Here is a 27,824-nt window from a genome sequence, read left to right on the forward strand (position 1 = left end):
TGACCTTTTCTTACTTTGTGCAATTTGTGACAATAGGATAGACAACAGAGTGTACAGCTTCCCTACAGGAAAACCATAAGCATACATTGCATTGCAGAAGGCCAGACCAGAGCTTATCTCTCTGGCATCCTGCTTTCTTTTGCACAGGGCATTATTTATATGGATTCAGTCATATTATCTCCCAGCAGAAACTCAAAAGGTACAGTCCAGCAACTGTTTTACCACCTCATCTGCTATTGGACATGGCATTCCTTTCTGTGTGGTGGAAACATCTAGAAATGCTCTCAACTGCAATGACTGGGAAAGGAAAAGCTCTAAAGGCCAGCTTCTCACAGTAGTGTTCAAGAAGTGTTTTCAACATGATAGCCCTTCTACCCAGTTTTAAATACCTGTGTATTGTGGCCTCAATGGAATTAACATGTATCCATGCTTCTTAACCCCAAGAAAGTTTTGGAAGAAGCCCTGATTTCCTGTTTATATGCTATGACAGCCTTCCCCAACTAGATACCCTTCAGATGCTTGCTACTCCATAATCTGCAAAATCATGGGCCATATGGCCTGAGAAGGATGGAGTTATAATTCAACACATCTGGAATGCATCAGGTTGGGCAATACTCTGCTAGATTTTCGAAGTCTCCTGTTGGAGAAGAAAATGGACACAAAACTATTTTCACTTGCAGATTTGCCTTTTCATCTTTCTATTTATCACACAAGAATGTTAAGATTCTTAATTCTGTTCCTCTCTGCATTTACTTCAACATGGTCCACATGAAGGGATGGGTAGGAAAGCATGATTTACAACACAGAAAAGGTTTTCAAGGTTTTCTCTTAACAGGCAAAGTTGGAAGGCCTACTTTGAAACTCCTGTCCTTAACTGGGCAGGCAGTACATCAGGTTCATAGTTTTCTACAGGATGTTGGCATCTTTTCAGTCTCACCCACAAGATCTGGGGGAGCTAAGGAGAGGGACTGTTTCCCATCAGAAAAGTGGTTCAATTTAAAAAAACCTACAGCAGATTGTGTTAACACAGAAAATAGAAGTAGGGCAACTGGACCTTTAAAAATAATTTCCTTATTGTGACAAGTTGACCCCGATCCCAAACCCTGGGTAGCCAGCCATGGGGTTTGATCATACTGGGTGTTTTGTAATTGAAAACTTTCTCTAGGGGTGCATGTGTGTGTGTGTGTGTGGGGGGGGGGGGGGGGGAGAAGTGAGGGGGGGGGGGGGAAGCACAGAGAAAGAAGGGATGAAGAAGGGTATATTCTTTGTAGTTAAACCTTAACCCAAATGATGTTATTCACTCTGCTAGGCAACTGATTTTCGCATGCAGTTATGAACTCAGGGCTACAGATTTAAGGAAATTAAAACAGGGCATGTAGGGTGCATGTCAGCCATGTGGAGAACATCAGGGGCCACAGGAGTGACTGGAGGCAAATCTGAAAGGGGCAAAAGGGTTCTTAGAGGAGCTTGCAGGGAGAAAACCAGGTGCAATAGGGAAGCAGGAACTAGATCTTTCAGAGACTTAAGACTGTGGTCTGGAAACTAAATGTTAATGCTTAGCCTGGGGGAAGGAATATAGTTCAAAGTCCCTCTGAATTACAGGAATGATGAGGTGGATTCCCTTCCCCCACCCCCACAGAGGGAGGAGATATAGTCTTCATGATGTAAAGATACCTGGGATTGCAATGGATTTCAACCCATATTTCCAAACAGACAAATGGGCAGGTGGGTTGAGAGCACTACTGAAAGTCTACATTCTGGCTCATGACAGGAATGTGAGGACTATTTTCGGACCATCTGTCTTCCTTGTCCCCTCTGTTCCCAATAAGTTGGGACCAGGATGGTGCCAAAGTAAATCTTAAGAGCTGGAGCAAGCCATCTATCTGACAAATGGGACAATGGCTAGCAAGAGCCCAGAGCGTCTTGCAACGCACACCTCCCTTGCCATCCAAGACTGTGGTGAGGTAAGGAAGATTCTGGCAAGAATGGTCCAGAAGCAGATTGAGTTCTGTTATCTGTAGGGCTTTGGGTAAGATCAGAAAGCCAACATCCGCACCCAAGTAAGGAGGGAATGTTCTTCACTGTCAATCTGATAGTTCTACGCATGCACAGACTGACCGCCACCACCAGCAATCCTGGGGTCTCTCCAAATCCAGACCCACTAATTTTGATTCCTCTCACTACGTCAACTGATTTAAGGAACAATAATGCAGGAGAAAGATAATATACGTGTTTTCTTACTGCAGCAGCTTTGTTCAAGGGCCCAGCGGGCAAGCTATGGGGGCACAATCAGGAATTGTGGATCTGTTGCAATGTGGAATCTTTCCCCCTCCCTCCTTTCTGTCTTTCCCTCTTATCAGGTGTGGGATTGGGAGTATTTTCAGTCCCACCCTGAAGAGATTAATTTAGTCTCCACTGTTGGGGCACTGTTCTATGTCTCTCTCCATCTACAGATTGCAGCAACGCTGGGGGAGTGACCGACAACAATCAGAGATGCAAGGACTGATGGCCAACGTCATGTCCGCAGCTTCGGTGTCTCCATCCATTTGGCGGGGGATAGGAAACCACGATCTGAGGAGGCACCAGCATGCTCCAGAGGCCAGGAATTCAATCTCCCCAATCTCACAGTCCAATCTTCTGCATCTCTGTGCTTGCGAGGTGGTGGCAACTCAAAGGCTACCAACGATGTCTGAGGAGCCTTCCATTGGGGTTCAGTTTCACAGCATCTCCCCCACCCCACCCCCTTTTAAGCTTGCTGAGCCCTGGCAAACATGCCCCACTTCCCACCCTTTTCCAACAGCCAATCCCCTGTCTCCCTCAGGAAAAAGTCTCCCTGTTCTCACCCAATCGCCTCATGAGTACGAAAAATGCGACCCATTGAGGATGTGAGAGGTGACACTGGCTGAGCGGCTGATGCCCTGGTCCGACTGGCCACCCGAAGCCGTGCGCCGCAGCGGCTGTGGGCTATTCCTCAGCATGACCACGTTGGAGCGGCCGCCAGGGGCTGAGGAGGAAGAGGAAGAGGAGGAGGAAGGAGAAGAAGAAGGAGGGTGAAGCCAAGCTGAAGGGGGTGGGGCCAACATGGGGGGCTGTCTCCATGCATGAGGAGCACCGGCTGTGTTCTGGACACCATGGCTCCAATGGGAGCCACTGCGGGGAACAGGACGGGAAGGCCAGGGCTGAGGGGGGGCAGTATAGCCTTGGTTGAAGGCTTCAGCTGGAATGCCTGTGAGTGCCATGTTGCTGAATCCCAGGCGCATGCTTTCTGAGTCAAAGGCCTCAATCTCCCGGGCTTGCCGCTCCAAGAGGCTCCGAATACGGTCAGAACGCTCATTCTGCAAGGCCAACATTTCCTCCTCAATCTATAGATCAACAAAGGAAACACACAAGAAGAAAGATGACAGACAGAACTTAGAAGTATGTACCTGCAAAACCACAAATGTAATTATGAGGGCGCAGAATGAGGTTATTCTGTCTCCATAAAATGAAATTCTGTCCCCCCATTGAAATTTTCCTCCAGTCCCACAATTTCTTGCATTGCAGGAACTTGAAAATTCAAATGAGCATTTAGGAATTCAGTTTAGGCATCCAAAGAAAAGGAACAAGTGAAGATACCAAATAAATACTACAAATTTAAGTGTTCTAAGTGTAAATGATTTTCAGTGTCTCATCCTCTAGAATGCTAGAAATTTGGGGACTGAAGGAAAATGTCATTTCAGGACAGGAACAGCATACTTATGAGAGGGGCAATGCCCTCATTTTCCCCTCACTGTAGCTATATTTCTAATGTAAACCCATTTGCTTTGGAGGGTGCTTTCCCCTTTCCCCTCCTCTCTCTTAGCGAGGCATTAAGAATAAGGCTGAAGCAATCTGGATTCACTTGCATGAACTGTAAAAGGTTGGGGAAGATACAGGAAGATGGGAGAACCACTCTGGTGTTTGGAGGTGGGTGGGACAGGAAAACACACTAGAAACACCATTCCTAAATCATAGGTACCTGAAATTATAGCAAGTACATTATACACTAAAAGAAGTTATACTGGGCCAGGGTTTCTTTTCTGACTTTAGTTCCTCATGGTGCACATCAGCAGTTTGCAGCACTCAAGAAAAGCACAGCACAGTTGGTTGCAGAAATATAGTCCAGGTTTGGATTGAAGAATAGTGTCATGGCACTGATTCAAATGGACAGTGAAAATAATAGCCCTAGGGGACTATTTGCCTTTCTCAAAGCACTTCATGTGGAATAATCCTTAAAATTGATTTTGTAAGGTAAATGGCAGCTCCTGGTGGAGGGAGAAAGGCAGCTATGGAAGATACAGTGGGCCCTTGGTATCTGCTGCGGTTTGGTTCCAGGATCTCCTGTGGATAACAAAATCCGTGGATACTCAAGTCTCATTAAATATGGCATAATAAAATGATGCCTCTTATATAAAATGGCAAAATCAAGGTTAGCTTTTTGGAATTTAATTTTTGGGGAATATTTTCAAGCTGTGAATGTTTGAATCCGTGGATAAAGAATCCATGGATACAGAGGGCGACTATTTGTTTGTTTTGTTATTGTGTGCCTCCAAGTCATTTTTTTTACTTATGGAGACCCTATTTCTTTGCAAGGTTTCTTCAGAGGGGGTTTGCCATTGCCATCCTGTGAGACTGAGAGAGGGTGACTTACTCAAGGTCACTCATTGGGTTTTTATGCTCAAGCAAGAAAATAAATTCTGATCTCCAGAGTTGTAGTCCAACACTCCAACCACTACACCATGCTGACTCTCATAAGATATTTGTACTCATTAGAAATTTTGGTGCTCCATGAAATATCCTTCAGGGTCATAGATTAAAACAACACAATTAGGATTTTCAATGGGGAAAAAATCAATACTGTTAATTTTCTGCAATATGACTTTCAGAAATCCTCACTAGCATAGTCAATGGTCATGTTTGCTGGGGAACTCAAAAAGTAACTTTCTCAAGCTTTGATGCTTATGCAGCACGGTAAGAAAGCAAGAACTGTGGATTCTGAGGACAAGCCAGTGGATGCAGGTACATACCCTTTGCTCTAGCAGCGCCCGACGGATGGATACCCGCTGCTCAAGCTCCTTGATCTCCCGTTCATGTTGCGCTTCAGTGTGGATCTTGATTTTGCTCTGATAGGCATTCAGTAGCTCCAGCTCCTGTTGCAGCTGCATCCGGAGGACCTGGTACTCTGCTTCTTGCGTCTCATCCAACCGCAACTAGGAAGGGACAAATGGAGAGATAAGGGAAAGAGATAGTAACACAGAGCTGATGCAGAGGTGAAGGTGACTGTTTCTAGAAAGAGAGAGTGGCAGACATGGTTTACCTTCCAGGGATGCAAGGTCTCCCATTGTTTTACAGCTGCTTCTGGAACAAGGCTCTGACAATAGGCTCTGTCCCTGAGCAAAATTTCCCCATTAGTTTTTGCTTCTTAAAGCCATAGGGGTCATTTCACATACTTTTGATTATCTACCACAGGGCACAGGGACTCTGTGTAGTAAGTAGGGTTTCCTGGTTCATAATTGCTATGGAACAGAAAGAAATTGAGGTGATGTGCCTCTCGCTTTAAAGTAAGGGAAGTTGCACCTGCTGATTTGCTATTCAGCAAAGAAGAGAAACACATAGGGCTTACCAGGTAGGGGGAAAGACAGGTTTGTATGTGAGGAATTTTCATGCTGAATAAAAGAATGTCAAGACTTGGATCTTTAAGAGTCAAGAATTCAAAATACAACTCAAATGTAGTCAGGCTTTACCTGCTGCCTCTTTCACATGCGTTGGGACTAAACTGCCATCATCCTGGTGTAGAAGACTGAGGAAAGCTGCCCTTGGTAGTCTTGGGCAAGTGAATCTCCATCAGCCCCAGAAAATAATTTAGTGACCAACCTCAGACAGATGTTCTGAGAGTAAGAAGGGTGCAAATTTGTACCACGTTTCTAAGGCATTTACATTATGCAAAGAAGTCCAGAATTTAGAAAGCTTATTTTTTTTCCAGATTATAACTCCCTGGATTCCCACATCCAGTATGCTGTTACTTACGAGGCCTGTCTAATTCTGCACCAATGAAGCCAAAATCTTGTGCTCCTTTACAAAACTAGACTGAGTCACTTCAATAAAAACTGTTTGTCAATCAGAATTGGGCAAAAAGGAGTATGAATTAATTTTTGCTGCCTGGATATAAAAGCAAAGGTGGGAAACACTTTCCTGACTGGGAAAATGGGCAGATTCCCCCTCCTCCACCCTAGCCCAGGGTGGTGGGGGGAAGGCAGAGTGGGGTACCTACGGCCTGGGTGGAGAGCATTTCGTTGATGCTGTGGTCGTACTGCTCGGCGAGGATGGCCAGCTTGCGCGTCTGCTCATCCTTCAGGCGTTTGAGGATCCCTTTGTGCTCGCTCTTTGGGGTGGTCTCCAAGAGATGGTTACGAAGGGCCTTGTACTGTCGTGTCTGGATCTTGCAGGTGTCCTGGAACTGCTTTTTGATTTGCAGTTCTTTGGACTGGGGTAAGCAAGAGAAAGAGGAGGACAAAGGAGGAAGCCAAGTAGAAAGCAAAAACAAGATAGCCCATAGAAGTGGAGGGAGGGAGGGTGAACAGTGAACAAAGGAAGAAGGTACCAAAAAGGGAGTGGAGAAAGACAAGAAAGGAGGAGAAGAAGGGGGAGGGGGAGGGAGAGATAGAGAGAGAGAGATAGAGAGACAGGATCATGTGTTAGACAAACAACTCCCACCAGTCACAGTTTGGTGGGAAGAGCCTGCAGTTCTACTGTTCCACCTGATATTCCCTACAAGGAGAAGCATACCCCAAGGATGTAGCCATGAATACAGTCCAGCGGTGTACTGTGGTTGGACTGAAATCCCACCACCTAAGAACAGCTAATGGTGAGAAATGCTGGGAGGACTGGCCATCCAACATCACCTGGAGGGCTACAAACTCTATGGCAAAGACCCTGCTTCACCTGCAGAAGGTCCCAGGTCCAATTCACAGTACCTACAGTTAAGAGAATGTACAAGTGACCTGTGATCTTCCAGGAGATTTTGCTACTATCAGCCTCAGCCTCTACTATAAATGGTAAGGGTTGTAGGAAGTTCAAATTATATAGCAGGACTGGGAGAGAGCTCTCCCTCTCTCAGGACCTGGGAAGTCACTGACAGTCAAGACCAAGCACTACTAGGTCAGACAGACCAAACAGCTAATTTGGCATAGGGTTGTTCTATATTTTACATCATGGAAGAACAGGATACAAACGTTTTGATATGAAAATTGCAATGCAGCTCTGCCAGCAACTCATTTATTGAATACACCCACATTCTGAAAGATTCAGGGGTAAGGAAGCAGCTAAAGAGACAGGTGAAAAGCAGGGTAAATATGCTTTGAATGAAAAAACAAAGATGGGTTCCACCACTTTTATTCTAGCATAAAGGTCACTATCTGTCCTCCCTATCAGTCCCTTGGGAACAGCAGCTATTCTGCTCAGGTCTATCAAGGGGCCCTTCAAAGACTGGCTCCTGCCCACAAATCAAAACAGAGAGATGTAAAGGGAGAGCTTTAAAGAACAGCCTCTGTCACTTTTATTCAGGGGTTGATTAAATAGTGTGTTTTCCCTCAGATCTAATCTAGGGTTGCCAATGGGTTATATTAAAAAACCACAAATGCATAATGTAAATGAGGTGAGGCAAGTGTGTGTGTGAGTGAAACCTTGGGCAAGTCACACTCTCTCAGCCTCAGAGGATGGAAATGGCAAACCCCTTCTAAAGAAACTTGCCATCGAAACCCCATGATAGGTTCCCATGATATGGTGGGTTCCCATAAGTTGGAAATGACTTGAGTACACACAACAACAAACAGCAAAGTATATATATGCGTATATGTATATGTATATATATATATATATGAATTAGTGACACATGTATGATTTCCTGAGAGTTGGAAACAAAAATACAGAATGGAAGGAATGACATGGGTATGATTTTCCTCAAAGTGTGGAGAAGTAACTTTGAAAGGAACACGTCTGTGTGTTAACCTGTTCTAAAACATATGATGTGTGACATTTTCAGTATTATTCCATTATGGACAGATACCCATCTGTTTTGATAATTTTTCACCATCCACGACACTGTACACTGATCAACATGGAAGCCCTTCATTTGAAACTTTCTCTAGGCTGCTTTCTGGTATTCAGCTCAGTGACAGGGTGGCTCAACACCCAGACAGTACTTTTTGGAAAAAAAATTATTCCCTGTTGGTTTTTCTATATCTCAAGAGCAGGAAACTGCAGTGCGTTATATAGTGCTGGACTGTAACTCTCATTAGTCCTATCTTGCATATTCCATGGGGATGAATGCTGGGAACTAACACCTCTCCTTTATCTAAATAGCTATCAGGTTCCTCAAGAAACCCATCAAGAAAAAGGGGATGGGGGAGTGGAGGGGAGTGCTGAATGCTCCAAGTCTATTAACACTTCAGATAGTACAATAAAGCCAGATCTACCAAAAAACCAAACCAAACCAAACCAAAATGAGTATCTGTTTCTGGGCTATCTTATGGCAAGGTTTCTGATTCACCTGGAAAGCCCTTATCAGACAGAGCCAAGACCAAAGCCAGAGCTTGCACTAGTTACTTTCTGGGGCTACATCTCCCAGAATCCCCTAGCCAGCATGACCAGGGATCACGCAACCCCAGAATTCTGGAGGTTGTAGCCCTAAAAAAAGTAATTTTTTCCAAGCCCTGACAGTCCTGTCTTCCAAAAGAGATGAGTAAGGGCAAGCACCTCACATTTTTGCCAGGATTAGACAGGGCTGTGTAGTGGACAAGGGCAGGCAACCCTGGTGCTTGGTTACCTGTTCACCTTCCAGGTCTCCTAGGCATCTAGAAAGTTTGAAATTCTGACAGTAAGGGAGAGACTACTGTCTACTAGGAGAACTCTATGCCTGAGTGGTTTGCAATCATTAATGGAGAACATACCCCTCTTTGTTTGTCATGGCCGGCCTCAGAAGATTTAGAACGTCCAGGGTGGGGGATATTTGGCAGAGGTGGTGGCAGAAATCCTCTTGGGCTGGTGATTAGTACAAAACCTGGTAATGGCCAGTATTCAGGTCGTATTTTTGCTTGTAAGACATATATATAATTATTCTGCGTGGATTTCAGTTATGTGGAAATGAAGGGCTAGTTTCTTCTAGAGGCAAGAAAAACAAACTCCACCCCATCCCTTCACTGTTTGTGTGAGACACAATCCATCCACAAGGACTTGACTGAAACTCACCAACAGGAGTAAGAGGATCTCTTGCTTGGTTTTGCCTAATAGGTTAAAGCTGTCTGCCACTCAAAAGCCCTCGGTGGTACCTCCAAATCCACTTTCCTGAGGTAGCTGCTTCACCAAAATGAGTATTTTCATGACTACAATTATTATTTCTTTGTTTCCAACACAGCCAAAGACCATGTAGAAATCTAATTTTCTTCTTCTGTTAGCATATTTTTAATATTCTCCCCAATCTTGGATGCAGAGAATTATGAGAGTTGGGGACTCTCACAGAGAGTAAGGAAAGGAACCAATAGGGAAGAGCAAGCACACACTGTAACAAGAAATATTCTGGACTTTGTAAACCTAGGGTACATGAAGAAATGCAAGTGTTTTGGGGGGCAGAGGGTGTGAAAACAGACTCGTAGCCCAGCTCCTAAACTTACAGTGCCTCATTTTATTTCAAATGTGATAAAAGAATCAAATCAAACTCAAAACTCACAATACGGAGGTGCTGAATTGTGGTGCAGAATTTTTTATTGATTTTTTTCCTTCAAAATTTCACATGCATCCACAACAGGGAAGGGAAAAATAAATAAACCACAGATGAACACCTTTCCCCACATAAAATGGGAGAAATAAATTAAAAATATTTAACAGAGAAATAAAAAAAATGCAAGGAGGGTAGGGGAAAAACACAGCTCAAACATGCACACAAAATGGGAAGAAATACAAGTACAATATTAAAATGAACAAAATAGAATCTGGATTAATGAATCTAAGTTTGGCCATAAAAAAGGTTAGAGGAATGCTAAAAATAAATCAATGGCTAAACAAAACAAAATAAATAAAAGACCACAGGTGAACCAAAAAAGGGAGAAATACAGGGCAAGTGCTCAATGCACCAATGGGACACAAACCCAGAAGAGATGAATATGGAATTAAAAACAAAACCAGATATAATATAAAAATGTTTTTTTTAAAAAAAACACACACACGAACAGATACAATTTAAAAGTAAATCACCAATTAACAAGAAGTATATTCTACTACTCTCAAAATGAGTTAAATGTGTGAAAACATGGTCTGCCATCACCTGATGCAAAATGGGTAAGAAGGAATGTGAAAATTCTACCTGAGCAAATGTACTTGAAGTAAACACTGATAAAAGAAATGGAATTTACTCTCAAAGTAGCTCATTCTGCGTGTCGTTTAGGAAGTTAAAGTTGCTGACATTCAGGTCCAATCAGGTTCAGGTGAAAAACAGAAAGCCTGAACATTGTCTGTATGATTCTGGCTCTCTGGCTCCATTCATCACAGGAACAGATCAGTTTGTTTCCTAAAATCTGATTTTCAAAAGAAGCCAGCAGAAAAGTCATTCACATGAACTATATCAAGATTCTGTACTGTCACCTTTCATAACGTGGCTCTTCCCCAAAAGAGTGGACTGTGGGTGATGAGCTATAGTCCAATACATCTGGAAGGCACCAAATGGGGGGAGAGTGCCATAGTGTTTTTGGGTGCTTTCTGGTCAGAGATAAAATGGGCAAGACAATGATTTCCAACAGCACAATTGTTGTCAGGGTAGATTTATAGGAACTTGTGTCAGAACTCTTCAACATGTTTGTTACTGGTATTAGAAATGAAGGAATCTTATCTAAGTGTTACTAGGCCAGCAGTAACCACCAAAGCGGTTTGGTGCTCCACGACTGCTGTTTTGGCTTAAGCCAGAAATGTATGGGGATGAAGATGACTAAGTAGCCAAACAGCTATGTGACAAAACTGTTTTCAGCAAAGCTCAGTAAAATGGCTCCTAGGCCTGGACCTACACAGTGAAAGAGATGTAAAGAAATGGGAAAGAATGAAGGAAGTGAAAGTGGTTGTACATATTCAGGGGGTAAGAAATGTGATACTGTTGAGTCCCTGACAAAAGGAACAATCTGAGGCATTACAACTCCTGCAGCAGTTCCTGTATTTCATCATGTAGCAAAAACAAACAAACAAACAAAAAACCAGAGTATTTCCACATAAATAAAAATTAAAAATGTCGGGTTCTTCATTAACAGAACTCACAACTGTCTCAACACTGTAGGATGTATTAAATGTCAAGCCAGCTTTGTTTTCTATGTAGCTTTAAAAAATCCAAGTATATATACCCATATGTTAAAATAAAGCAAACCAGCCAAAAGGAGAGTCACTATTTCAAAGGCCCAGAATGTGGGTTTCCATTATCAGTTAAAAAAAAAAAAGAGAGATGGTGGTAGAAGTAAAAAAACAACTAATGGCTGGGCCATTGGGCTTTCAAATGGAAAATCTATGGCAATCAATTTTGTTTCATGTAGATTTCTCCCATTTTTGGTCAGAATATATTTTCCAAAATAAAAACCTCTTATTAGCTCTCCCCCACTCCACAAAATCTGTTTTATATAAAGGTTACAAAGCACCAGTCCTAAAAACATACACAAATATATACATTCAAGTCAAAACAAACAAAAAAGTGAAATGATGGGGATGTTACAAATAGGGTGGGAAATGATAAATATATATAGATATATATTTATAAAATGGTGGGAAAATATATATATTTGAACGGCGAAAGAATCACCTAAAATTAGTAAGCCCTCAGGAGCTGGGAGGAGTCTGCTTTCTTGAAACATGTACACCCTTATAATTTCTTCAGCTTCCAAGTCAAATGGAAAGAGAGGGAGGCAAAACAGTTCTATTTGAGTGGGAACTTTTCCAGAACAGAAGCAGTTATTAGAAAGGTTAATTTCTGGGGCTACAGTTCCCAGAATTCCCCAGCAAGCATCACTACAGGTGCTGCTTTTAGGGGGATTACAGGAATAGTAGTCCAAAAAGTAATTTTACCAAGCTCTAGAACCAAGTTGCATTCACATTAATAATCTAAGTCCCAACACCCTTCCCCTTCTTTTGGTCTTGTTATGTTGTCAAAATCAGGATCACCTACATCTCCTCAATGTGGTAAAGTATATCTCAGAGAAAGCAACTGTGCTCATATGTTTGAAAGGGGGCTACTGGATAGCATTTGTAGGAGTGGAGCATTCTGCAAACCCACAGCCCCTATTATCAAACTACTCTTCTCTGTTAGGTTCAAATCTACAAATACATTAGTATACATACATCTCACACCTCAGTTTTAAAGGGCTTTAGCTTTACCTGCAACACAAAATTCTCTCCGTCTTTCCCCAGCCAGCCTGAATGGGCATTTTTTTTAGTCCACCCAAAACTGCCAGCTCAAAAGGGCATCAGATGATTCTTTCCTCGTTAGGATAATGAACAAACAACAACGCTCCCACCCACCCCCAATATGTAAACAAACAGGGAGCTGGCACAAACCTCTGGTTCCCCGCACCCCATGTCAAGACCCCTTTCTTCAAGCAGACCCTATCTCCAAGGGATGATTGGGCTCTCTTGCCATTAACACATTAAATTATCTCCTAATGCTGCTTGTCTCTCTATGCCAATACTACACATAAGATGGAATGAAATAGCTCTCACTGTGAATACTGCAAGTGGTTTTGCCTTCTTTCACAAAATTCCAGAGACTGGCCAACATCCCAGATTCTGTGTGTTAGACTAAGGACGAAGATATCAAAGTTGCGCCAGAATTATCTGTCTTACTGTTTTAGAAGAGCTTTGTGGGAATTCACAAGCATTCAAGGCCAATTATCTCCAGGGCTTCCTGACAGGCTGGGTAGTCTGTCCCCGACTTCGTCTACTAAGCCGCCTTACGGAGCCCATGGAATGGCCTCTTGGCCTGGCTGCACGGGCCATCAGGCGGGGGATGTGGCTAGGCCTCTCCCCCCGCAACACACGCAGCCCCTTGAGGCAGTGTAGGGCTGAAGGTGGCAGCTGGGCACAAATCACCTCTGTAAGGAACTTGTTGAGGCTGCAAACTGGTTTGGCAAGGAGGGCTACAGCCTTGCGATGCCAGGGGATTGGTGGCTGCCGTTGGTGGGACAGCACTGGGATACGACTACGGAAGCCACCTTTGTTGGTTTTGGGGAAGAGTCGAAAGAGCCCTCGCTCACTAACCAGGCCCAGGCGCTGCAGAATACGGAAAGCTGGGCGTGGCAGACGAAGAAGGATCAGCAGCCAAAAACGGCGGGCACGCCGGGGGAATCCCCTCAGGCTATACCTTGCCATTGCCCCCAAGAGATAAAGGGGCAAAAAAAGCCAGGGCGATGCTAAAAGATAGGATGCCAGGAGGATGACTGGAACATATAGGCGCCCCCTACTGGCACTCAGGCCCACCACACCCACTGCCCCTGCGATCTTGGCCAGCAGTAGAAAGGATGCACCAGAGAGAAGGAAGATAGAGTGTAACAGGGTATACGTAACCCCCAAGCCCACCATAACCCCCTCAAGGGCTAAGAGGATATCCTGAAATCCTCCACCCTGGGCCCAAAGAACAGCCAGGAGCAGCAGGAGAGTTGGGGCACAGGGATAGGCAGAGACCAACAATGCCAAAGCTACACAGAGCACATGAGGCAAAATGGCTGCCAATGGAGCTGGGGCAGGGCGGGGTTTGCTACTTTCCAATTGACTGTAGGGGTCTTCAGGGGCTGGGCAGCCATCACCTGGGCCTCGCAATGCCCCTTCCTCTACAATAGCTGGTAAAGAATGAGGGTATAAACTATCTTCACATTTAAATGGCTCTAGCTTATCAGCCTCTTGTCCATCTGGCTCTGGGACACCTGGGCGTCTCCGGATTGGTAACAAAACCCTAGAACCCTCTCTGTAATGATCCACTCCTTCAAGAAACTTCTTGCTTAACTCTAGATCTGCTGCTCCCTCTACACAGAGCTCTTGCTGTTTCAAACACAGTCCACCAAAATCTAGAATCTGTCCTCTACAGACTTCACTGTCTTTCCCTTCAAGTCCAACACATTGTTGTCTCTGTTCGAGAGCTGTAGCTTCCTGTCCATCTGGAATGACACCAGCCAGCCGCTGCCAAAATGGCTCTACATCTCCAGAACTCCTCAATTCAGACATCGAAGACTCCAAACTCTGCTCACTCAGATCCAAAGCTCTCTTCTGTGACCACTCCTGTACAAGTGCCCCAATAGGCAGTTTCAGCTCTAGATCCTGTTCTTCTTCCTGGCTGTACTGTTCTAGAACCATATGCCCATGACAGTCTAACTCAGGCTTCAGAATCCCCTTGGCATGGACACACTTCCCTACAAGGTCTGAACATTTTATTCCTGAGTCCACAATGTCAACATCACCCTGAATTTGCTCTAAAGCCCCTCTAATATGTTCACAATGCCCTAGATCATCATGACAAAGAGTGCCTGAATCCAGAACAGCTGTATCAGATCTTTCTGGGTCAAGGTAACCAACATGTGCACATCCTACATCAGCATCCACTAAGCACTTCTGAACCCCAGCCATGCACTCACATGGACCAGGCCCATCCAAATGGTCCTGTACAGACTCCAGACCTCCAGCCTCACATTTGTCCATTTCCATAACCCCTGGATATCCCTGCCCTGGCTCCAGAAACCCTGCATCCTGCCCTTCTGGGCACCACTGGCAGCAAGGCGGGGTGTAGGTAGCACCTACTTTGAGGCTCTTAGGCTGTTGCCGGACTTCCATGGCATGTTTCTGACGCAGCTCCTGCTCTCGACGCTTGTTGTACTCCAGCTGGTTTGAAAGCTCAGTTTGGTGCTGCAGGCGGGTGAGTTCTGTGCGGGTGCGCTGGACAGTGTGCAGATGCCGGAATTCCAGCTCCTGGGTGGACTCATGTTGGCGCAGCAGCATAGCACACTCGAGATCCTTCTGTGTCTGTTTTTTGTTCAATTCCTGGGAGAAGCAAAAATTAAATTATGTCAAAACAGGAGCTTCATAAACTGTGAGCTCTCCACAGTATCAAAGTTCATAAAACACCTGGTATCCCTTTTTTGGTTCAAATCCTTTTCCCATTAAAAACTGGGAATACTGGCACATACAATGGTTATGTTTTGGGATAAAAACTCCTAGAAATCTGTCCAAGAAGTGGAAAAAAGTAACTTTTTCATATTCTGCTAAGAATGGTGACACGCTTGCTGCTCCTTGCCACAGTATGAAGTCAACATGCACTTTCCACCAATGTGTGTAATAAGTACATGATGTGAGACTGAGAACAATGGCTTGAATTCTGAGAATCAGCCGTTTTTGTTTGATAAAAACCCCAACAGCAGGAAGGTGAAGGCAAGGTTCTGACAGTGTTTAATGCCAGAAACTGGAAGGATGTAAGTGTGTGAACAGGATTTCCATTAGTTAGATGTAGGTATTTAGAGTTCTGTTCCATTACTAGAATAAAACAAAAGCAAAGTATTTATAGTATACAGAGTACAGCTTACAGCACAGTTTACTAACACTCAAGAATTAGAGTGTCTGCATGTCCAAAATTTGCATTAGTGTGAAGAACAGGCTTTCTGCCAGTTCTGCTTCAACAGAGCGGGGCTGAAACTGTGTTACTTCAGTTCTTGTAACTGAACCACCTAATGCTCCAGCACTCCCAATCACTTATCACCCACTGAGACAGGCATTCAGACATCTGCTCAAGACACCAGTAGTTTTCCTGGGGCTATAGCATCTCCAAAGGGACACACCAAGAAGAAGACATATGTGGGGGTGGTACATAAGTGTAGATCTTCAATATGCCCCACCCCTTAGGTCAGTCCTCCTGCTGTCCTGTCTTTTCAACCGTGACCAATAATCTTCCCTCCCCCCCCCCAAGAGCAAAGTCTGATTCTTGGTGCCCACCTCCCGCAGTAGGTCCTGGTCCAAATTGTGGCGTGCCAGCAGCATTTTGCGCTTGTATTGGCGGCACTGCAACTCAAAGTACTGCCGCTGACGGCGCAGAAGGTTGGCCTCTTCCTCAGCCTGGTAATGCTGCATGTTCTCTTTTTGCCTCAATAGCCATTCCTGCTTCTCCCGCTTGGGTGTACTCTGGTTCTCTTGCAGTTCCTAAGAGAAGCACCAGAATGAGATAAGAAACTGAGCACTACACATTTTGCAGATACCTCCCATTACATCCACACAGAGGACTGTCAAATGATCTAAGCATATCTGATAGTCAGAAGGATGGAAAGAAAACAAGCAATAAGTAGTTCCAAAAGAATGTCTCACATTCTACTTGTTGCTGAATTTTCACTAACTATTCCTTCCTTTTAGTATATTCTCATTCCTTTTGTCACTGAAGAAGAAAGGAAAATCACAGATCTAGTGGAAAACTCAAACTTTATAGAACATTTCCCACAATATGTTTCTCTCCAAAGGGACAAGAACTACTTCTTTGCTCTCAGAAAAGCATTCTGTGGCATTATCCCTTTCCCATTCACAAACAGTTATATTTGCAAGGCATCATGTGAGCTTTCAGCGCACAAGAACAATGGAACGTCCTCTGGCACAAGTCTGATACATTGCAAAGTTTATATAGTCCGCCCTTGCTTTATGTGGGGGATCCATTCTGGACTCCCCCGTGTAAAGCAAATACCACTCATGCTCAAGCCCCATTTAACTGAATGAGGCTTGTGCATGCGGCGGTGCGCGCGCCATGGGCATGTGCCCCATTAGTCGCAATGGGATGCACCGCCCCTTGTGCCCCATGTGTGGGTTTCAGCATATGCTGAAAGCTGCGTATGATGGGGGCGCACTATATTTTATTTCTATTTCTTCCAATAAGAGTGCATTAGTGCTACATTTGCTCCTCAGTAAGTTCCTCCAAGAATTTTCAGTTACTTAAAATAGAGCAGCATTACAGTTTGAAATGGATGGCCATGAATTGGCAATGCCAGTCTTGTAGGTAAGGAAGGCACATCCTTCACCTAAAAGATTTCTAACCACAAAGGAAGTCTGAGTAGACACAACTGGAAAAAATGAGTGATGGGCTGGCGTGGGACAAAGAATTTTGGAAAGGAGACTGCCAAACAGATGTGGTACAAAAATGAAGGCTCATCTTTTTCCCACACACCCTCATCTCAATATTTTCTGCTCCCTTTAAATGCTGGTACCTCTTTGAGTTGTTCCTTGCGTAACTTATACTGGCGCTTCTGTGATTCCAACAAATTACCCAGTTCTTTCTTCTGCTGACCCAAAATATGTTGCTGGAATTTCTTCTCCTCAGCCAGGGCTGCCTTTGCCTGTACAAAGGGAGGAAGCAGGAGAAAGGAAAAGGACAGAAAGCTATCTTAGCCAATTTCAGGGAGCCATGAATGCCACAATTTCATACAAGTGCAGAAATCAATTCAAGAATCAAAGGACTCTAATCACCAGCTGTGGGAGTGGGGAGAAAATGGATTGTGTGACCAATAATTGGTTTAATTCAACATGGTTTTCTCTGAGATCAAAAGGACAAATGATCCCCAGGCTCTCTACAATGGCTAAGTGCAGTTACTAGATCATAGTTGCTCTGGTCAAGAACAATGGGAAAGACGAAGAGCAGCAATGGGAGTCCAAGATGCTGCATTTCTCGCATATTAGCCAGGACCACTCAAAGAGTAATCCTGTAAGAGCTGGAGGAGAGGGAACCAAGCAAAGAAGGAGGGGTAGTTCTTCACTTATTCCCCTACACAAAGTTGTGCAATATCAGCTTTCCCTTTTAGAGATTTGGAGTCTCTTTACCCTCTTCATGGGAGTTTATCCAGAGCCTTGAAAAGTTCCTGTTTGGACAACAATGCTAAGAATCCTCTAGTGGGGTGGGGGTAATTCTGGAAAGTGTTCATCAAATATCTTTTCTAAGCTCTGGATTTCTCCTTGCATAAGCCATAATTACTGATCTTCACCCATACCCCATCTAGTCTGGCACGGTGAACTCCCTTCTCTCTACCTCCAGTCGTACAAATCTCCTCTCTCACCTCCTTCTCAAAAATAGCTTGGTGCTTTTTGGCCAGTTTCTCAGCCTCAGCAGAGAAATTGTTGCGGTGGGCCTCCAGCTCCTTGTCCAGTCGCAACTGGTGCTCATCCAGCTCTGCCCGGAGCTTGTTCTCCAGAGCCAGCAGCTGCTTCTGGTGCTGGCGCCGCATCCGCTTGTAGCCGCTCATCTGATCTCGCAGGGCTGAATCTTGCTCGTGTTCCTGGATCTGGCGAGTCACCTGGGAAGGTGGACAGAAGAGAAAGAGGAAACCCCAAATGAATCCTCAATTGTCACATAAAGATTACTCTACTTACATGGTTACCATCATATTTGATCTACAGCTGATGAAGTAGGGAATAAGAGCTTGTCACATTTCTGTCTGCACCATTCTCAACAACCTACCTGGAAAAGTTTGGGAAGCAGGGCTAAAGTATTTTGTCAGCACATTGGTTATGATTAACCTAGTATCTATGATTAAACATGGAGTAAGATTTTTAACACCTCCACAAAGACATACTGTAGTTACCTGCTTAAAAACTGCAGGTGGCAGGCTTCAATGTATTTTACTTATTAGACTTACCTCTTGCCTTTCTTGCATACAACTCAAGACAATAACACAGACATATCCAAGAAGTCTCCCATTCTTGCAGTGACGAGACTCAGAGCCATTTATTTACACCACAGTTTCGCCATTATATCATGGTCTAATACAACGTGTTCTCTCTCCACCCAGCTTTCCTCAATCACATACATATATCACTGCTTTTCAGGGCTATTTTTTCATTCATGTGCAGATTCATTAATCAATTAAAGAAATCACAGTCAATTAACTGCCAGAGTTTTAAGAGAGCAGTAGCCTACACTACACACTTGATCTTAGCCAAAAGGCCGAGAAGCGATAGTAGCCATACAAAGAAACCTAGTCTTTATTTTTAATTAACTTTTCTGGCTCTCTTAGTTCGAAACAGTGCTGGAGAAATATTTCAGATATGTTCAAAGGCAAAAGCTCTTCGGCCTAAAGTCCGACGCTAATGTTTTCTCCTAGGTTCATATCCTCTAGCCTTGCAAAAGCTAAACAGCCACTGATCTTACTAGGTGAAGTCCCTGAACAGGTTGAGAGGAGGGACAGGTGTAAAAGCTAATAATTTTGCTTCATACACCTGCCCAAACCACTTTAAATGGGCTTAAAACCTTTCATTCAGAATCCTTCATTTTAATTCCTGTCTTTAGTTACCCCACTTCTTACTCAATACTTGCTCCACATCAAATTCCCACAATGGACTAATCTTGGCTGGCTACATTTAAAGTAGCCTTTCTCAAGCTAGTATCTTCAGATGTGTTGGATCATAACTGCCAGCCAACATATATTGGCTGGTAATGATAGGAATTGTCCAATTTGAAGACATTTGCTTGAGAAAAGCTGCTGTAGGTGTACTCACTGAAGATGTGGGGGCAACATTCAGAAACTGGTTCTCTAGCCTTGACATTTCTCATACCTGCACAGAAGAACATGGCTTCAACAGGAACAATGAAGCAAATAAAACCACTATGAAGTATGTAGGCACTGATTAATCATGACTCTGTCCTTTACTCACCAGGGAAGCAGTACGGATGGTGGCAAAATGGTCTCGATTGCGGCAATAGGCACGGCGTCGAGCAGCTGAGGATGAGCTCTGGGGTTCCATCTCAGGTTGGTACGGATCATCATACAAATTGTCATGGCCCTGCAAAGAAAAAAAAAACCCACCAAGGTGTGAGGAATGGAAAAGGTGAAGAGCACACACAACTATTAAAATGGGAAAAGGCATGTGGTTGGGCAATAGGACTTCCATGGGTAATCTGGGGCCAGGAACATATAGCCCTCCAGATGTTGGGATTGCAACTCTCTGGAGGCCTAGATAGCATTGTCAGTGGTAAAGGATGAGGGGAATCTGTAGCTGATCAACATCTTGATGGCCTCCAAATTCCCCTTTGCTGATTCAGAACATGCTGCATGTTCTGGGGCAACAAGAAAAGCAGCAAACACGATGGCTTGAGCAGAAAAAAAAAAGGCCATCAATAGTATGAACAAGGAGCATGGGTCTGTTCTGGGAACTTCCTATTAGTGCACTGATAAGGCTTCAAGTAGAAGATTATTTTCAGTTGAAGGAATAGAAAAAAAATGCTGTGGACAGATCAGAACGGATTTAGGGGATTGCTCTAGGAATGTTGAAGACAGTTGGTATGTTTAACCCAAATCTAAAAAGAACTGGAGCAGGGCAGGGAAGAGATGCTAATATTTTTCAGAGGCTTCAAAGGGAATCTTAAAGGGGAGAACAATTTAATTGTGAGGATCCACAATAGTGGGCTTTAATCTACCTTGCTGTCATTTCAATTATTTTAGGGGGTGAGGAACTAAGTTTTTCGAGGAGCATCTCTGAAGTAAGGTGCCTAGGAAGTTCTAAAAAGCAATGATATTTAATTCCTAACATTTTCTGCTTAAGAGATGAGATGGATCATAAATCTTTGATCTGATCATCAATCTACCTCAACCACACACCATCAAAAGCCTCCACTCACTTTCTTCTCACTATTTGTGCTACATAAACGGTCTCTAATTCATGCTCAGAGACACAGTGTGCTCCTGTTAATTTGCCCACATTGTTTGGATTAGTTGGTTTTTAATCTTATATTGTTTAGTCTTGTTTTAAGGGGGGGGGGGGTACTGTGTATATATAGTTGTATTTTAACTTGCTGTACACCGCTTTGATTGCTTGGCAAAAAGCGGGATAGAAATAAAAAAAATATTTTTTATTTTATGGGCAGAGGCACCCTGGGATTCTAATATATTTAGCACTGTTCACCATCACCCACAAGGAGGGCAATGGATATTCCCAGGCAAATTTGACATCTAAAGGTGACACTTCAGATGCCAGGCTTCACACTTCCTCAAACTCAATCTCAAAAAAATCCCACAACATCCACAATATTCATTTGGTCACTCTCTATGCTACTCTCATCCTCACTGAAGTATACAAATCCTGTACCGGGAGACGATGGATGACCGAGCTGTTGGAGGTGACTGTGTGCTCGCCTTCCTGCATCATGGCAATCTCAGCTCCATCATCATCATCTGAGGCATCTGCCAGGCTGTTGACACTGCTGCTCTGGCTGCTGGCACTGATGGACATGCTGGGCACTGAATGGCTGCTCTCCATGCTGTTAATGGTGCCTGTCCGGTGGAGAAACTGCTCCACTTCCTATAAGGAAAGAGAAGAGATAAGAAAAAGGTACAACTTCTACTTCTGGGAAAGGAATGAGAGGAAGCTGTCTTGGGAGATAGTAAGGCAAAAGGATAACAAAATGGAAATCCTAACCTCCTCCTCTTCTGGTGCTTCTGCATTTGGGCCATTCTGTGCTTCCTGGAAAAGGATTTTCTTCATCTTGCGGTACTGCAGGTTGTCAAGCTCCCTCACAGCATCCTTGGTTCGTTGGATCAAATCCATGATAACTGTCTGAGGCCGCTCCCTCAAGAGGAAGCGATGCTGTGGGGTCACAAGAAGCAATAGCATTAGGTAAACTAGACAACTGGTTGAAGAAGCTATCTTAATTATCCACTGGTTCTTTCAAAGGTAACCTAAACCAAATCAAGGGGATAGATACAAAAGGAGGTATGCTTATACTACACTAATTGAAAACAATTTAAGAAGTTTATTGTAAGAATAAATCAACAATTTAAGAGGTTTACTCTAAGAATTAACAAATCTGGATCCAATCCAAAGGGAAAATTCAATCCTTTTCAGGGGGAAATTAAAACCAAATGGAACTGCAAATACTGTGGAAGTAAGAGATATAAAATTTCTAGAAACTTTAAAGACACAGAGATGTTTGTGTGTGATTTTTTCATTTTGCTCAGGAGAAAGCCAGAAATCTTCAGGCAGGGGATGCCCTTTACAGCTTGAAAGTCTCTTTGTTGCTTTAGGAACATAAAATCCATTATATAACTCAGTTAGACATAACATTATCATGTTTGATACATTAAAAGTACAGCTTATTTACAAAATCACTGTAAATTTGACTTCCTTTTTAAAAAAATAATTTGTTACAAATGGAGCTACAAGGTCCTGAAATGTAAGGGACAGCTGCACTATAAAGAACCTCTTTGCTTTTGCCAGTTTATGATGTGCAAGCAAAAGAAGAAACCATCAAATTAGTATAGCAAACAAAATTATTTTGTTTCCATTGGTTCTTCATAGCATCAACCATACATCATATCCATAAAAAAACCTGAACAAAGAAGTGGAGCCAGAATCTGATACTGTACGTTTGCTGTTGTTAATTGCCCTCGAGTCAACCCCAACGAATGGTGATGCTGTGGATGAGACACCTCCAAGATTGCCTATTTTCCACTGCTCTGCTTAGTTCCTGCAAATTCATGTCTGTGACTTTTCTGATTGAGTCTATCCATCTAATGTGTGGTCTTCCTCTCTTTCTACTGCCCTCTACCTTTCCTAGCATTATTGTCTTAATCCATGCCTTCTCATTACATGGCCAAAGTAGAACAACCTCAATTTGATAATCTTGGTTTCCAAGGGGATTTCAGGCTTGATCTGTTCAAGGACCCATCCGTTTGTCTTTTTGGCCACCCACAGTATCCTAAGCATTCTTCTCCAGCATCACATCTCAAATTAGTTAATCTTTTTCCTGTCTGCTTTCTTTGCTGTTCATCTTGTATCTGTACATGGTGATGGGGAATACAATGGCTTGGGTGATTCTGACTTTAGTGCTCAGATATGTATCTCTACTCTTCCATTCTTTCTAGTTTTTATAGTTCTTTCATAGCTGTCCTTCCCATACCTCGTCTTCTTATTTCTTGACTGCAGTTACCATTCTGATCAGTGATCAGTACAGGACCAAGTAATTTCCTCATTTTCTAGGTTGAATTTATGTACAGTATTTCTTCTGTAGTCATTGTTTTTGTTTTTCTTTATGTTCAATATTAAGCCTGCACTCTCATCTTTATTTGGAAGACAAGCCTTATCTTTATTTGGAAGACAGGATCAAAGCTCAAGTGTTCTGATAAATCAACAATGTAATATTCACTTACATTTATGGCACATATGGGGAATGTTTTTTTAAGAATAGGAAGCTATTCATTTATTTTGATTTATAGCTGCTTCTAGGGGAGCAATATTGGGAAAAGTTACTTAGAAATGGTGATTCCACACCTGATTCTGTATATACTAGAATATTTTCAAATTTTATTTCAAGTCCTGGCATTTGTCTTCCCCTGAACAGACTTGTCCTCCTTCCTCAGCCTAATGTTCAACTTCACACAGACAGAGTAGTGCTGTAATTGCTCCATAGTCAAAAACACATTATATTGTGGGTGGATAAGACAGGAAGGCACCTCCTGATGTCAAACTGGGCTGGAAGTACCTTGAGCAGTACATCAGAGGTTGGGCGGTCCTGGGGGATCTTCTGCAGGCATGAATCTACAAAGTTCCGGAAATATTCAGACCTGGAGGAAAGCAAGGAAGGGAAATAAAAGTTTTACTTACTTTATAGCTCCAGACTGCTAAGTTTCTCTCCATCACTAGAGCTCTGAATTTATCAGCCCTAAATTCTGAATTTCAGGAAGGTCCCACCTTCTTATACACACTAGCATTTTTGGATTTTCTTACCAGTGACTAGACTGAAGGAGAGGAGAATCATTCTGGGCGATGTGGTATAAGGCACTCATAGCATTCATGTTAAAGAGAGGTGGTTTGCGCTCCGCTGGGGATACAAAGAGACAGATATCATTCTGTGGCTTCTAGCAGAGACCCTCCTGCCCACTCCATCCAATCCCTTCTTCCTAGATGCCTCCAAGCTTAATAGGGCAAGGAAGCTCTTGGACTATGCCACCACTTTAGTTCCCAAGTGCTCATTATGTACCAAGTTCGATGCAAGTGATTCCAAGTGACCAGACATCCACCTTGCCATCATATTGTCCCTCATCCATGGCTAGGATCACTTCAGGAGCCATCCTAAAAAAAGAGCCCAATGCAAAGTGATGTGTAATTATGACTTCCAGTCTATAAGGACCTACACAAGGCATGGGGAGTGCTCGTGGTCCAACAATATCTGGACAGCCACACTTTTTCCATCCCTGATGTATGCACTTCAGTCCTTTCTCTACAAAAATAACAACATCCTTTCACTAAAAGAAGACAACCAACTTCATTATACCTTAGCTTCCCACTTCTCAATATCATTGCTACCCTTTCAATCCCACCCAGGAAATACCCTTTCCCATTATCTTGTCCACTAAATTTTCCTTGCTGTTCAAGGAACCACAGAGTCTGAAACATCCATCCACCCTCCACTATTTCCCCTGCCACATTTTAATTCAACCACTATTCTCCTCCTAGTAGGTGCCTTCAAGATGGCTGAAGAGTGGGGAAATAAATACAGTAAATAAATAAATAATAAATAAATAATTACAAGATCTGTAAGACCTATCTAACAAGGCCAGGGATTATGGATGTTGTAGCCCTAACCATCTGGGAGGGCATCCGGATGCCCACATTTGGTTAGAACACAGAGACAGATCTACAAATACTTCTTGCTGTGTACATTTCTTTTTTTTAGTCAGGCTGGTCCTGTCAACCTTACCAGTATGGAGTACCAACAAAAGAGTTAGCAGGAGCAATGATAGAGGCTGAGCCAAAGTCCCCCAGCTTCACTTGTCCTGGTTCTGTCAGCAGTATATTCCCAGCTTTCACATCTCTGAAAATATAGGCAAATATTAAAAACTGTATAAAGCAAGCAGAGATGAAGGCTGAAGACTAGTGAATACGCAGTGACCCAGGAAAACAGTGTAGGATACTGGGGAAGGCAGAAGAGTGGACTGGATCACACAGGATGCATTTTAAAAAGTAGTGCCATAAAGTCTAAAAATCCAGATTTAAACTGGAAACTGACATTTGCAATTATTCCTCTAGATAGGAGGAATCCTATGGTGCTATAAATACATTCTATATATAACCAGGTTTCAAGCATTAATCTTGGAATTTGCATTCATACAAATATATAAAGCTTTACATGTTTTGTCAGCAAACAGGCGACAGTGGCACTATTTCATCTCTGTGGTGTCTCTGCTGAAAACCTAGCAAATTCTGCACTGAGTTCACCACTGTGTCATCCAGCTTCCCATGCCTTCTTCTCAACATAGCACAGGGAGAAGATGGAGTTACAGAGGTCAGGAAGGGTATACATCTCACCTGTGGATCATGTTGTGCGAATGCAGGTATGCAAGACCCTGCAGGGCACCATGAGTTATGGCTGCAATCTCTACTTCTTGCAGTGGTTTCTTGTGCACTAGGAGAGATGAGAAGGAAGAGTGCACATTGCATAAAACTTGAGGAAAACGGACACAGAAAATTGGTTCAGCTTATATAGGTTTTGGTTACTCACCTTCCAGCAAGTCTGAGGCCGAACCTAGGCAGTATTCCATTACCAGCTGGTGGGGTGAAGTCAGAGAGGGAAGTGAGTATATGTTAGCATTTTCCTCTGAAGGAGAGCCTGTTCCCAAATAGTGTGCTCCCCTAGCTGTGCCCCCGCAAACCTGGTACTTCCAATTCACTTAAGAACATAAGAAGAGCCCCTGCTAAATCAGACCAAAAGGTCCATTTAGCCCGTTATTTGGACCCCCCAGCAGCCAGCCAGGTGCCTCTAGGAAACCCACAGGCAGGGCATGAAGGCAACAGACCCTTTTCCTTTTGCTCCACCCCCAGAAAAGCTCTGACCAAGAGATTCCATTTCACTACCATGGTTAATTGAGTATGTGTATGTGCATTTAAGTTGCCTGTCAACCTCATGAATTTCATAGGGTTTTCTTAAGAAAAGAATACTAAGAGGTGGTTTCACCAGTTCCTTCCTTAAAGCTTGGAAATGTTAGGGATCCCAGAATCACTGGCCATACTGTCTGGGGGATTCTGGGAGCTATAGTTTAAAAATGGTAACATTTCAAAGAACTGCCCAATAGTTTTCCTTTGTGAATCTGTCCCAATGTCTTTTTAGTGCCATTTAAGGCATAAGACACAGCCATACTGTGTGTAAGTGAATACTGTGTATCAATTATGCACTGACTGATGATATTCCCTGGCTTCTCTGTTCTTGGCCTGTTCAGTAATTTATGCAAGAAACCAAGCCACTGTTCACACTAGCTGCAGGCCCTGTTCCTGCCTTACATTCAAAGCCAGTCCCTCCCACACATACTTCCTCAAATATCCCATAATTCTACAAATGGGGAAAAACTGCCTGAAGGGTTTCACCCCCAAAGGAATATCACAAGGCATTCCCTTCTCTTACCCATGCTGTATGTTCCCGTAGATAGCAGCCCTTGTATTCAATTGTGTTTGGGTGCCGCAGCTTTTGCAAAAACTTCACCTCCTTGATAATGTCTTGCCATTTCTGGAAGACACAGAAAGAGAACCTGGGCACAGAGTATTTTGCATTTGAATGAAGGAGAGAACAAGTTTTGAAACCTAATGGAAACAGTGGGACTACAAACCAGAGCAAATGAATATCCAGGGCCATTGGCAATTATCAGTTCTTAAAATATCTCTCGTGTTTTAAAAAAGAAGTGAAGCACAAACCTCGTTAGATTGTTTCCCACTGTAAGACATCTTCTTGATGGCCACCACTTCATTGTTGCGTATGTCTCTAGCCTGGGAAGGAACAGAGAAGAAACCAAGGGAGGAGGAAATTGGAAATAATGGTCAGAATTAGGAGACAGTTAAAAGCTAAGTGATGATTTGCTTCTGTGCCTGGAAGAGGCAACACAGATCAAAGACGTAAGACAGTTTCATGGCTTGTTCACCAGGAGTCATGATGTCATCAGAAACAGAACAGAAACAGGCCAGAAATATGAGCAAGTGACAGAGATTTGGCCTCTTTAGTAAAAAAAGCATAAATGGCACCATAAAGACGATCCAAGAATATCAGGTCCAGCTTGTTTTTCAAAGCTGCAATCTGAGCACCTACGGAAATTGAATAAGAAAAGAATGGTCTTCTCTCATCACCAGCATGTGGTTCAATGATATAAGTGCCTCTACTCTTGGGAGGATGTAAACAACCACCATAGCTAGTAGTCCTTGTTATGAGGACAACGGAGAGGCATAATACCTGTGGCAGAGGAAGAAATGGCATTTCACCATACCCGAAGTTTCACTGAACAATATCTTAGGCCTTGAGGTAGAAAATATCATCTTTCTGAACAACTGGCAGGAAAAATACCACCATAAAAAATTAAGTGGCTGTCATCTGCTGCCTTTTCATGACACCTAACATCTCCTGATTGGGACATCAGCCATAGGGGTCTGCCCTTCATGTTGCTAAGATTCAGTATCAATGGTTGCGGCAAGGGTCACACAGTTACAAAATGCTTTCAGTGAGCTCCGCAGACACCTGCATTTCTGTCAAAATTCCCACCAGCACTCACAAAGTAGACAGCTCCGAAGCTGCCATGCCCAATCTCCCGCAGATCAACGAAGAGTTTCTCAGGGTCATCCTTGAAGAAAAGTTCTGCTACTTCAGGGTCCTTCAAGCTGCCAGCCCGGGCATTAGACGGCATGGTGGCCGTGGAAGGGACTGGGCCTCGCCTTCACCCTTCTCCTAAGGAAGGGAAACAGAGATTAGCTAGCTTGCCATGGTTGAAACTTGCTGAAACTACTGTAAATTGTTCAGGTCTGGTGAG

At 43.4% G+C, this 27,824-nt stretch overlaps 1 protein-coding gene across 4 annotated transcripts in view; it reads right to left on the reverse strand.

Moving 5' to 3' along the window:
- Nucleotides 1-1,210: 1,210 nt before the first annotated feature.
- The window catches only part of TAOK2 (TAO kinase 2), a 36,769-nt gene continuing 10,155 nt past the window's right edge, over nucleotides 1,211-27,824 (reverse strand). For 2 of the 4 annotated variants that reach the window (XM_042471623.1, XM_042471624.1), the window contains 16 exons: nucleotides 27,570-27,742; nucleotides 26,725-26,796; nucleotides 26,438-26,539; nucleotides 25,541-25,586; nucleotides 25,348-25,444; nucleotides 24,740-24,853; nucleotides 24,020-24,111; nucleotides 23,767-23,860; nucleotides 23,522-23,603; nucleotides 21,460-21,627; nucleotides 21,130-21,342; nucleotides 19,699-19,827; nucleotides 18,105-18,341; nucleotides 17,262-17,390; nucleotides 16,012-16,215; nucleotides 9,760-15,066 (listed from right to left, as the gene is read on the reverse strand). In XM_042471623.1, the coding sequence (XP_042327557.1) occupies nucleotides 12,928-15,066; nucleotides 16,012-16,215; nucleotides 17,262-17,390; nucleotides 18,105-18,341; nucleotides 19,699-19,827; nucleotides 21,130-21,342; nucleotides 21,460-21,627; nucleotides 23,522-23,603; nucleotides 23,767-23,860; nucleotides 24,020-24,111; nucleotides 24,740-24,853; nucleotides 25,348-25,444; nucleotides 25,541-25,586; nucleotides 26,438-26,539; nucleotides 26,725-26,796; nucleotides 27,570-27,701 (4,050 nt within the window). In that variant the 5' untranslated portion in view covers nucleotides 27,702-27,742 and the 3' untranslated portion in view covers nucleotides 9,760-12,927. Of the gene's footprint in view, nucleotides 3,363-5,045; nucleotides 5,229-6,285; nucleotides 6,503-9,759; nucleotides 15,067-16,011; nucleotides 16,216-17,261; nucleotides 17,391-18,104; nucleotides 18,342-19,698; nucleotides 19,828-21,129; nucleotides 21,343-21,459; nucleotides 21,628-23,521; nucleotides 23,604-23,766; nucleotides 23,861-24,019; nucleotides 24,112-24,739; nucleotides 24,854-25,347; nucleotides 25,445-25,540; nucleotides 25,587-26,437; nucleotides 26,540-26,724; nucleotides 26,797-27,569; nucleotides 27,743-27,824 lie in introns of those variants that run through there. The other 2 variants (XM_042471625.1, XM_042471626.1) reach the window with 2 other exon arrangements.

Source organism: Sceloporus undulatus, chromosome 6 (genome assembly GCF_019175285.1).
Source record: "Sceloporus undulatus isolate JIND9_A2432 ecotype Alabama chromosome 6, SceUnd_v1.1, whole genome shotgun sequence".
Taxonomy (NCBI): Eukaryota; Metazoa; Chordata; class Lepidosauria; order Squamata; family Phrynosomatidae; genus Sceloporus; species Sceloporus undulatus.